At 25.2% G+C, this 12298-nt stretch overlaps 3 protein-coding genes across 3 annotated transcripts in view; all 3 read left to right on the top strand.

Moving 5' to 3' along the window:
- Positions 1-3725: 3725 nt before the first annotated feature.
- LOC108753726 (glutamate receptor ionotropic, kainate 5-like) lies at positions 3726-6440 on the top strand. Its single transcript, XM_018495588.1, has 7 exons — positions 3726-3881; positions 4226-4320; positions 4419-4595; positions 4904-4944; positions 5119-5336; positions 5440-5690; positions 6224-6440. Exons 1-7 carry the CDS (start codon positions 3726-3728, stop codon positions 6438-6440), a joined length of 1155 nt encoding a protein of 384 aa, XP_018351090.1.
- A 1849-nt stretch (positions 6441-8289) lies between these two features.
- LOC108753764 (tRNA pseudouridine synthase A, mitochondrial) overlaps positions 8290-12298 on the top strand; it is an 11145-nt gene continuing 7136 nt past the window's right edge. Inside the window, exon 1 of the mRNA XM_018495646.1 lies at positions 8290-8300. The gene's annotated coding sequence lies outside the window, so the exon portion shown is untranslated. The remainder of the gene's footprint in view (positions 8301-12298) is intronic.
- LOC108753766 (glutamate receptor ionotropic, NMDA 1-like) lies at positions 9517-12226 on the top strand. The gene is made up of 6 exons (XM_018495649.1): positions 9517-9611; positions 9718-9897; positions 10035-10252; positions 10616-10833; positions 11040-11290; positions 11996-12226. Exons 1-6 carry the CDS (start codon positions 9550-9552, stop codon positions 12213-12215), a joined length of 1149 nt encoding a protein of 382 aa, XP_018351151.1. The 5' UTR covers positions 9517-9549; the 3' UTR covers positions 12216-12226.

Genomic DNA, 12298 nt, shown 5'->3' with positions numbered 1-12298 from the left:
ACATGCAATAAAATATAATAATGGTTGCAAAGTTTACTCTAACAAAAATTTATTTTTAATCGTAATATCTAAGTAGAATCATCATTATAATGTCAATTTAAGATCATTTTTTCAGTATTTCATACTAATTAATTAAATCATGACATAGACAAACCTAGTATCTAATGATATACTAATATCAATTTAACATGATATATAACAAAAATATTATTTTTGCGTCATATTTAATAATAATAATTATTATTAATTATTATTTTTTCATTATGTAATAAATATAAATAAATAAATATTCGAAACAGCATTATGTCTGGCAAAATCAAGACATTAAACAAGATAACTAAACTTTAGGCCAAAATCAAACATCAAAGTGACGTATACTTGCTACATGGGTAGAATTTCTTAAAGATTACAAATATGGCAATAATTATAGTTTGAGAAATTATTTTTACATTGGAATATCTATGATATTTTTAAATTAAAAATTAATGCTACTTCAAAAAAGCAGTACTTGGTTCATTTTTACGACAATAATATAAAGATTACAGGATTCTGTGAGGAAATATGGAATCTATTTTCCGAATCGCTGAATTTTATGTATAGTAAGAATACATCACGTATCACATCGCAAGAACAGAATATTGCATTGTGACCCAGATAACATTTCGTGCAAAAGTAAAACAGTGTAATTTATTTGCTGAAATCTGTTGTCGTAATGTTGCCATGATAATAGCATTTGCTAAATAAAATTTTGCTTGCATGTAGCCATAATTTTGCCAAATTAATATTTGTATTTACTTTTGATGATAAACAAAATTCTTCAATTTTGCCGAAATATTATCATCAAACATTTTTACTATAATTGTTGCAGCAAAGTTACTGTAAATTTACTCTACTACAGTTTGTGTGTTTCTTTGCTCGCAATACTGCATCGAATCATCTTCATTGAACTTACCTTGTTGGCAAATGGCTTGCAATTTTTAAGTAAATTTTCAATAAAATGCCGGCAAAATGTTATCTGGGGAGATTAAACACTTTAACATAATTAATAATATAAAATAATGAAAAAATATCTCATATTTTTAGATTACAGCTAATGAAAGCAAACTTAGATGACCAGAATGTGCCACAAAAAGATGTCTTGTCTTTTAAAAACGGATTATTATCTATTATCATATTTTTCGCAATGAAACTATCGCAAAACTACAAAGCTTTTCACCGGAACATGGCTACCGAATTTTCAATACCTTTTTGGACAAACAGCTTAATTTATTAAGCTTCTTAAGTGTTTATCTGAATTAACATTTATTCAAACTGCAATGTTGTGGTAGCTATTAGTAACAATTAAGTTATAGGATCGATAAGATAATTGTCATAATTTAAAAATAATTTTGTAGAATTTAATTATATATTCACCGTAAAACAATATATGATATATGATAATGTATAAATAGTAAACGATATATGATAATATATATAGATGGTAAAAATTTTCTCTTGGAAAATATGCGTTATATTGAGTATGTCTCTACTATTAAGTCTATGCACTTTTTTGGCACAAAGTATTCTCATACAGAATGAAGATAAACATAAAAATATATCTCTCAGCGAACACTTATTTTATAACTTTGGAAACCTGTGCAATCAAGGTGTGTGTAAAAATAAATGTGTGTAAATAACTGATAAAAATATTGCTCATTTTTGTTAGAAATTGCTTTGCATTGAGATAAATCTAAACATCGCGTTAAAATAAAATTGCAATTATTTGATATATTAAAATATTTGATTTTTAGAGTTAGAAGTAGCATGATTTGGGAATTAGTTCTTTAATGCTTATGATAATTTTTAAATTTAAAACTGTGTAAAAGATATTAATTACAATATTTAGAATTTAGATAATAAATATTAAAGACTATTGAAATATAATATAAAACATAATTATAATATAAAAATTATATCAATAATAATAAAAAAGTCAAAAGTCATTATGTTAAAAGTTAAAAGTCATTATATTACAATTTGAATTATTGCAACAGGTTATATTCTCGAATATCTTGATAAAAAAATCGAGAATATTAGAAGTATTATTAGGATTGTTTTGTTCTATAATATACATGTGTGTCATTTGGTGCTGTGTTATTTATATATCTATCTAAAAGTGTTTTCGTGCTATCATTTGATAGGTTCAACCTTAGTAATTGAAAAAATTTTATTTTTTTACAAATTAAAACAATTTTGGTAATACTCCAGATTAAGAGACCTCCCTCCAATGACCTTGACCTTGATATATGTTATCAAGATCATGACCCTGAGTGACCTCCAAGTTTTAGCCGTCGCTCGTTATCAGTTAAAGAGTTAGTCATTTTTATTATTTTTACTTATACTCTATCACATGAATATATTCTATAAATGAATATATTCTATAAATTATAAACTTAATTGCTATAATAAATTTATCTGTCCTATAATATATATAAAAAGTTAGAAACTTGTTCACAGAGCACCTTTAATGAACCATAATTCAAAAATTGTCCATTATTTGAGCCGTTTGTTTATAATACTTTTTTGTCAACATATTATAATAAGTTACAATATACACAGACAGAAAAAATTAAAAAATCTGCTATGAACGCAAAAAGGATAACAAAATTTGATTGTCAAATTTGTTTACTGCCTCTTTTTTAGAGTTTATTTCTTCTATTCTTTTATAATTTATATATAAATGATAAATCCTTTATATTTACAATATATAAGTAATACATATATTATTTAAAATCGATATATAAAACCATTAGTTGTATCTATATAAAAAAATCACGACATACGTAAAAATGATTTTAATCATTTTGTCGATTGCATTTAGTTTAATAATGACATCAAAACATGCCATCAAAGCATAAAGTAGTCATACGATCGCATTTCGCATTATAATTTAATGATTAGTCACGGAAGAATTAGATATATACTTATATATATAAACGCAATATAAAATCCAATATAGAATATTTCCTGCATTTTAATAAAGCTAAAAGGTGTATTCTTTCACCATAGTTCTATTTTATTATTGTTATTACTTATTTTCACATTAAGTTTAAAACGAGAACACTTATATCAATACACCAACTAAAAAAATTAAATGCCAATTATGGTCAAAGTTATATACTGGAATAATATTTCTATATGTATTTTAAATACAACTCTTTACTAATTTCACTTTTATTAAATTTAAAATATGACGGCATAATTACTTTTTCATGTATTGCTTACATTCCATAAAAAATAAAAAATATACTAAAAATAGATAATAATAATTTGAAAATGTAAGGCAAGATCTTGGCTGTGATCGATTTGGACGCTCACGTGCTTTAAACGCTTGTAATCATCATTCTGTCTTTATTTTTCATTAGACGTAAAATAAAAAATACTAAAAAGCGTTAAAAGCGTCCAAATCGATCGCAGTCTTTATCTAACGTAACATAATGGCATACGTCTTTTTTTCTTCTAATCACAGAAATCAATCCGATCATGATAATAAGTTACTTCGATTTTTTTTTAAATATTGATCGAAAATAATATGTTAACTTGTAAAAAATACATAAAATTTCAAATCGCGTTATTTACTAAGCAACAATCTTGTAAATCTTTGTAATGCTTTATAACAATGCGTCCATATAAGATGACCGTTACTTCTAGTTTCATTAAATAGAATTTTACAATCGTCTACGACAATGAATGGTGTGATTTGGAGCAAAACGCAAAAGACTTTTGTGCCAATTTCCAGCGTGTCGACTTATGCGATAATGCAACAAGAACGCTTCAAACAAAGTCGAGCACTCGAGATCCACAATTTTCAACTACAAAACTTTACTTTAACATCTTTTCAGGTACACTCTTATAAAAAATATCCGATATTATTATCTTTTCTAAATATAAGTATTAAGAAACAAGATTTTTAGAAATTTATAATAAAGATTAGATAATTGATATAATTAATTAATAACAAAATTATAGTAATTTAGTTTTAACTAGGATTTATTTTTTAAGATTTTACAATATGATGATATAAATTAATAATAGTATAAAGAATATTTATTTCCACATTGTCGAATATGTACGATACTTTTTGTTGGCAATAAATGTTACTTACTAAATAACGGTATATTAAGAATTATAAGTTAACGAGTTGTATAATTTTGTTGACGTATGAAGAATTGTACGTACATTTCAGGAGCCGCATTTTCTTCATTTTTATAATAACAATACAAAAATTACGGGACTCTGTGGGGAAATATGGAATCTACTTTCGGAATCATTAAACTTTACGTAAGACCACACATATATCTCACATCGCAAAAATAGATTATTATAGTGTAACATCTTACATTAATAACATAAAATAAATGGATATTTCATATTTTTAGATTACAACCAATGAAAGCAAATGTAAATGATTTAGGTATGCCAGAAAAAGACAGATCTTTTAAAAACGGATTATTAGGTATTATTTTTCGCAATGAAACTATGGCAATACCAAAGTTAGAAACATTTATATCGCGACTTGTGGCTACCGAATTTTCAGTACCTTTTTGGATAAATAGGTTAGTTTAATTTATTAAACTTTTTAAATATTTATTTGATTTTACATTTATTTAAATCTTAGTTTAATAATTTAATAGATAATTACGTTACAAAATAAGGTATTGGTTCATAATTAAAAAATATTTCATAGAATTCAATTATATATTCACCCCGAAGTGGTATATGATGATGAATGGATGATAAAAATTTTCTGTTGGAAAATATGGTGCACTATACTAATTATGTGTGTACTACTAAGTCTGTGCACCTTTTTAACTCAAAATATTTTTATACAGAATGAAAATAAACATAAAAACGTGTCTTTCAGCGAACACATATTTTACAACTTTGGAAACTTCTGTAATCAAGGTATGTATTAGCAAAAAATTGAGCATTATTTGTTACAGATTATATAATAATATAGTACAAAAAATTTATACATATGTATTTAATTATATAAACCAAATTAAAACGTCATTTTATCATATTGAGAACAATAAAAATAATGAAAAAATTAATTTAAATAATTGCAATATTCTATAGGCTATATTCCTGAGTATCTCAATGGAAAGTCGAGAATATTAGAAGTATCGTTGGGATTATTTTGTTCTATGATATGCACGTCATTTGGTGCTGTGTTATTTATGTTTTTATCGAAAAGTGGTTTTGTACCACCATTTGATAAATTTGAATCTTTGGTGTATAATACTAAGTTCAGCGTTCTCACTTTGAAAGATTCGATAGGAGAGACTTTGTTTAAGGTACATATTAATATTATTAATATATTTCATTGATATATGTAATAGTTTGAGGCTTTTTGTGTATAAAACTTAAATGTTTGAATGCTGTACTTAAATGTTATAGGTACTTACGACAGATTCAATAGTACGAGCAAAAAACTCAAATCGCTTAATCGTAGTATCAACACTTCAGGAAATGCATATAAAGATATGCTCCTTGCCAGATAAATATGCCATGTTTCAAAACGAAGAAATGCATAAAGTAAATGGCGAGATTAAATGTCATTTGATTAACATTGGAGAAGAATTTATTAGAACATGGGTAACTTCCGGCATCGTAAGGAATTTTAAATACAAAAGAACCATCGATGTTGGGTAAAAAAACATCTGTATAAAATAAAATAATGTAGATGAGTTTTTGTGAAAATTAATATCTTCAAAATCGACAGCATATTATGTAAACGCACAATTTCATTTGAATATATAAAAACTTCTATCAAAATTGTATTATTTAATTTATTAGAGATTGGAATATCTCTATAATTAAAATAAAGACTTTTGAAGAGATTAAAATGTTATATATTTTTATTATCATTTTTATTAAAATTGGATTCAAATTTTTTTAATTCTAAATATGTTGATAATTTTAGAATAATTTATAGAAAAAAGTAAAAAATTAAAAAGACTTATTTATTAAATAATATTTAAAAAAGTTGATTATTATTAATAAATTATTATGATTCCCAAAATTTTTAATAGTAACGTATTCGATATTTTACTTTTATAAATAGTTGAGATATACATATATTTACCCAATGGCAGAATTAATTTGTATAACAACAAATCTAATCTTATATATAGTCTATGATATATAATTTTATTTATTAACAAATAATTTTCATAAATAGGATACTTAAATTAATAGAAGTTGGACTATTGAGCGCATTGAAAGATCGTTGGATGAAAAATAAATTTAAACAGTATGAAGACGACCAGAAACCGAAACCAATTGAATTACATCAAGTTTCTTTAATAATTGTGATGATGTGCTGTGGTGCGATTATGGCACTTGTTATTTTTATAATTGAAAAAATTGTATTTGCTTATAAAGTAAAGCAATTTTAACTATTTTTACTTATACTACACTACGCATATATTCTACAAATTTATTTGCAAATAGTAATTTAATTAGTATTAAATAATTGTTAAATTATCTTATCATTGTAATAATATATTTTTTAAATAATTACACACACAGAAAGTTTTGAAAAAGAATGCATTTTTGTGAGAATACTGATTCAAGTTTTGGAATATAAGTAAAAATATAAATGCACTTTGAATTATTACAGAAATTATAATATATTTTGTGTACCCTAACATAACATAAAAACTATTTAAAATAATTTACATATGTATTGTGAATTTATAAAGGTTATACTCTTATCGCCCCGGGAAAAAAGATTTTATATAATTATATATATGAATATTTATATATAATTATATATAAAATATTATACATATATATTTATAAAATATAATATTTTATATATAATTATATATGAAACATTTTTCCCGGGGCATATTTTGGTATATCTTGAGTATTAAAGTTAGTCGGTGATGATCCATTGGGACGTGTGCATTTTACAAAATTTGCATAAATTAACATTACTCATTTATTATTTGAAAAACTATTAAATGCTAACTATCATTATCTCAAAGATTACTTAACATTATCCGGTTCCTCTCGCCAGATTCAAATTTAGAGAAGTTGGTATGAGTGAACTTACTTAGGAATAATTAATTTATCGTTAATACTAAAGTAAAAAATGCAGACCGGGGAATATAGAAAATAATTGACCAAATCTATCAGATTTTTCTAATTATAAAGTGATAATTGCGATGTATAGCAATATAGTTTTACAATCAAGTATTAAAATATTAAGAGATATCAAAATATAAAGTAATTATCACATATTATATATACACACACACGCGCGCGCGCGCGCGCGCACACACGCACGCACGCACATATGCATGTTAATAATCTTTTTACATTTATAATATCTAAACAATATAGTGTAAAATGTGTCAATATGTACAAAAAATAATCACAGTTTTATATATCGTATATACGTATAAAAAAATTATGATTTACGTACAATTGATTTTAATCATTTCAATGCTAGCATTAGTTCAATAACAATATCAAAACATGCCATCAAAGCATAATCATATGCAATCTCATTTCACATTATAGCAATAATAATTGAAATTGATTACAATCACGATTGAATTACATAAATGCTATATGTATAAAATCTAATACGAGGTATCTCTTGCGATTTAATAACGTTAAAAGCAAAAATGTATTAAAGTTGCACACTTTTATGATGGTTTTATTTTACTGTTATTATTTATTTTATTTTTGTTCATAAGTTTAAAACAAGCTGGAATTTATTTACAACTTTAAGCCGATTTTCAGTTTGGATCCCATCCCTCGTGCTGATCGATATTTAGACTGTGCGCTGATTGGTGAGATAAGGAGCGGGTATCAAGTTGAAAATCGGCTAAAAGTTGCAAGTAAATGCCAGCACTGCATTGATTTAAAATATACTTATCATAATTATTCGTTAGGTATTTGTCTCTACTTGATAAAATAGAAAATAAATACACAAGTAGAAAACAATAATCTGAGAATATAAAATAAGATCCTATCTAAAGTAAACATGATAACTTTTATCACTTAATTATAGAAATCAATCCAATCATGATAAGCTATTTCTACTTTGCCTTCAGTATAAATCACAAATAAAAATTTTTAATCAGGTTATTCACTATAAAGTAATAATTCTGTTACTCTATGTAAGGTATTAAAACAGCACATTAAGTTTATATAAGTTGACTATTACTCATGGCTACATTATAATTTTGTCATTGTTAGAGACAATGAACAGTGTGATTTGGAGTAAGACTCAAAAGACTTTCGTGCCAATTTCTAGTGTGCCCATGTATGCCACGATACAAAAAGAACGCCTCAGACAGAGTCGAGCACTCGAATGCCACAATTTTCAATTACAAAACTTGACATTAGCATCTTTTCAGGTATGTTCTGAAAATATCTAATATAGATATTCTTTCTATGTAAGTATTAAAAAATGAGATTGATAAAATCTATGAAAAAAATATTTAGTATCATATTCAAACATGAACAGATAATATAAACAATTAATAAAAAAATTATAGTATTATTTTAATTTTTTTATAGTTTCTATTTTTAATTACAATTCTTCTCTCTCTCTCTCTCTCTCTCTCTCTCTCTCTCTCTCTCTCTCTCTCTCTCTCTCTCTCTCTCTCTCTCTCTCTCTCTCTCTCTCTCTCTTTCTCTCTCAAAGATTATAAATATGTATGTGAACCCTGATAAAAATAAAAATCGAAGCGTAAAAGAAGAGTAACAGAAGTATAAACAAAACTTTTGTTAAGAGGCAAAAATTGAAACAATGAAATATAAAAGAAATGCCTTTTTTTATATTTCGTTGTTTAAATTTTTGTTTAGTAAATTTATTTTATGCTTCTGTTATTCTCCTCCTATGATAGACTTATGCTCCGATCATTTTTTATTTTCGTCAGAAGTAATAATATAAATAAAGATAAACTTATAATGGCTCAATAATAATAAATAAATGAATAACAGAAAGGCTAAGAACCAAATTTTTCATATATGGAACGTTTGTATATGAAATACTTTCAGTCTTGTCATCTTCGTAATTAGATTCTTAACTATTACATCGGTCGCAATTTTATTATCATTACGGACGAATTGCATAATAGAAGAATCTAACTACGAAGATGACAAGACTGAAAGTATTGCATTGTTGCGACTAAAAATAAATATGAAGAAATAGGTCCACCACTTTGCGTAACTATAATGTATTTAATCGTTTTATGATTTTTATTAAATTTGCGTTAATTTATCGACATGTATACACTGAAGATGATCTGACAAATAAGTTGAAACGTATGTGTTTTTAAGAATTGAAATATACGAAAAATTTGGTTCTTAGCCCTTCTGTTATTCATTTTTATAAATAATGATGCTATGAAGAATATCCATTTTCATATTTGAAAATAGATATTTAAATAACGATATCACAAGAATTATAAATTGATGAATAATATAATCTTTATTAATTATACATTTCAGGAGCAGTACTTGGTTCACTTTTACGACAATAATATGAAGATCACAGGATTCTGTGGGGAAATATGGAATCTACTTTCCGAATCGCTGAATTTTACGTAAGAATATATCATGTATCACATCGCAAGAACAAAATGCATTGTGAGATTAAACTTCAACATAATTAATAATATAAAGTAACGAAAAAATATTTCATATTTTTAGACTACAGCTAGTGAAAGCAAACTTAGATGACCAGGGTGTGCCACAAAAAGAAGCCTTGTCTTTAAAAAATGGATTATTACCTATTATTTTTCGCAATGAAACTATTGCAATAGCAAAACTACAAAACTTTTCACCGGAACTCATGGCTACCGAATTTTCAATACCTTTTTGGATAAATAGGTCAGCTTAATTTATTAAGCTTCTTAAGTGTTTATCTGATTTAACATTTATTCAAACTGCAACTGTTGTAGTAGCTAATAATAACAATTAAGTTATATGATCGATAAGATTGTCATAATTTAAAAATAATTTTGTAGAATTCAATTATATATTCACCGTGAAACCATATATGATAATATATGGATGATAAAAATTTTCTCTTGGAAAATATGGTGTGTTATATTGAGTATGTGTCTACTACTGAGTCTATGCACCTTTTTGACACAAAGTATTCTCATACAGAATGAAGATAAACGTAAAAATATATCTCTCAGCGAACATTTATTTTATAACTTTGGAAACCTGTGCAATCAAGGTGTGTGTAAAAATAAATGTGTGTAAATAACTGATAAAAATATTGCTCATTTTTGTTAGAAATTGCTTGAGATTTGCATTGAGATGAATCTAAATATCGCGTTAAAATAAAATTGCAATTATTTGACATTATATAATATTAAAATATTTGATTTTTAGAGTTAGAAGTAGCATAATTTGGAAATTAATTCTTCAATACTTTATAATTTTTTAATTTTAAAATATGTAATAAATAGAAATTACAATATTTAGATAATAATCATTAAAAAAATAACATAAAAAATAATGATATAAAAAAATTATGTTAATAATAATAAAAAGTTATGATTAAGTCAAAAATCATTAATTTGGATAATTGCAACAGGCTATATTCCCCAGTATCTTGATGGAAAATCGAGAATATTAGAAGTATCATTAGGATTGTTTTGTTCTATAATATACATGTCATTTGGTGCTGTGTTATTTATACATCTATCTAAAAGTATTTTCGTGCCACCATTTGATAGTTTCACTACCTTGGTAACTGATACTAAATACAACATTATTGGTCTGAAGGATTCAGCCGCAGAAGCTATATTTAAGGTATACTTATTAAAACTATAATTTATTATTCCTTAGATAAAAAAATATATAAAACTGTATAAAAATTAGAGAATGATGTTCAAGACACAATTCAAGAAGAAATTATAATTTTTGTAAAGAACATAATTTATGTAGATTCTTTATACATTTATAATTTTTTGTGTATAAAACTTAAATGTTTGAAAAATGTTGATTAAATATTATAGATTAATGAGGATCCATTTTTACAAGCAAAACAGATGGAACGCTTGATGTTAGCATCAACATATGAGTATATGCATAAAAAAGCATGTTTTTCCAAAAAAGAGAAATACGTCATATTTCAAACCGAAGCAATGCATAAAGCGGTTGGAAATATTATGTGTCAATTGACTAATGTTGGAGAACCTTACGCGAAAACATGGATAACTTCCGGCATTGTGAAGAATTTTAAATACAAAAGAAGTATCGATCTTGGGTAAACAATATATGTGTGCAGAATAATATATTCTAGATGTAAAAATATTAATTTTTTTGAAAATTGACACACAGTGTGTGTATTATACAAAATCTTCAATCAATTTAATCTGTACTCTCTAAATTCTTTGGAGTCTCAAACAATATAAAAAGTAAAAATTGAGCAGTCTTGACAAAAAGTGATTCAATCTTCAATCTTTAAGAAATAAGAATGAGATTTTACTGTTTTAAGTAAAAATCGTTTTAAAAGTTTTAGAGAGTATACAATATGTAATATATACAGTATGTAATATTTCTACAAAATTTTTATTTTTTTTATAACATGGAATATCTTTATAATTAAAATAAAACCCTTTTAATAGAGAAAAATTTCTACACATTTTTAATGTTATTATCAAAAATAGATTTCAATTTTTAAAAATTCCAAAAATTTTGATAGTTCTAAATTAATTTTCCAAAAAGAAAAAAAAATACATGTCAAAAAATAACTTAGTTATAATTAAATATTAAAAAAGAATTGATTATACAATAAATGATGTTATTATGATTTCCAAAATTTTTACTTAAAAAGAACAATCGGTACTTACATTTTTTTATAAATAGTTGATATTATATTTATCATCAATGATATGAGTTCTCTGTGTAATAGTAAGTCTGATCTAAATTTTGATAATTTCATGTATTAATAAATAATTTTCATAAATAGGATACTTAAATTAATGGAAATTGGACTATTAAACGTGTTAAAAAAACGTTGGCTGGAAAATGGTTTTAAATATTATTACGTTGAAGATGAGACACCGAAACCAATTGAATTACATCAAGTTTCTTTAATAATTGCGATAATGTGCTGTGGGATAATTATAGCTCTCATTATTTTCATAATCGAAAAAATTATATTTACTTATAAATTAAAGCAATTATAAACACACACACGCGCGCGCACACGCACACACACACGCACGCACGCACACGCACGCACGCATATTTTTCCTTATACTCTACCATA

The sequence above is a fragment of the Trachymyrmex septentrionalis genome, unplaced genomic scaffold, assembly GCF_001594115.1.
Source record: "Trachymyrmex septentrionalis isolate Tsep2-gDNA-1 unplaced genomic scaffold, Tsep1.0 scaffold71, whole genome shotgun sequence".
In the NCBI taxonomy this organism is placed as follows: domain Eukaryota; kingdom Metazoa; phylum Arthropoda; class Insecta; order Hymenoptera; family Formicidae; genus Trachymyrmex; species Trachymyrmex septentrionalis.
The sequence above is the reverse complement of the archived record's forward strand: the minus strand, read 5'-3'. Positions and strand labels throughout refer to the sequence as shown.

Coding starts and splice junctions, on each gene's coding strand:
- LOC108753726 (XM_018495588.1), top strand. CDS start 3,726: ATGAATGGTGTGATTTGGAGCAAAACGCAAAAGACTTTTGTGCCAATT. Junction 4,321..4,418: donor TCGGAATCATTAAACTTTAC/GTAAGACCACAC, acceptor TCATATTTTTAG/ATTACAACCAATGAAAGCAA. Junction 4,945..5,118: donor TGGAAACTTCTGTAATCAAG/GTATGTATTAGC, acceptor AATATTCTATAG/GCTATATTCCTGAGTATCTC.
- LOC108753766 (XM_018495649.1), top strand. CDS start 9,550: ATGAAGATCACAGGATTCTGTGGGGAAATATGGAATCTACTTTCCGAA. Junction 10,834..11,039: donor CCGCAGAAGCTATATTTAAG/GTATACTTATTA, acceptor TAAATATTATAG/ATTAATGAGGATCCATTTTT. Junction 11,291..11,995: donor AAAAGAAGTATCGATCTTGG/GTAAACAATATA, acceptor TTTCATAAATAG/GATACTTAAATTAATGGAAA.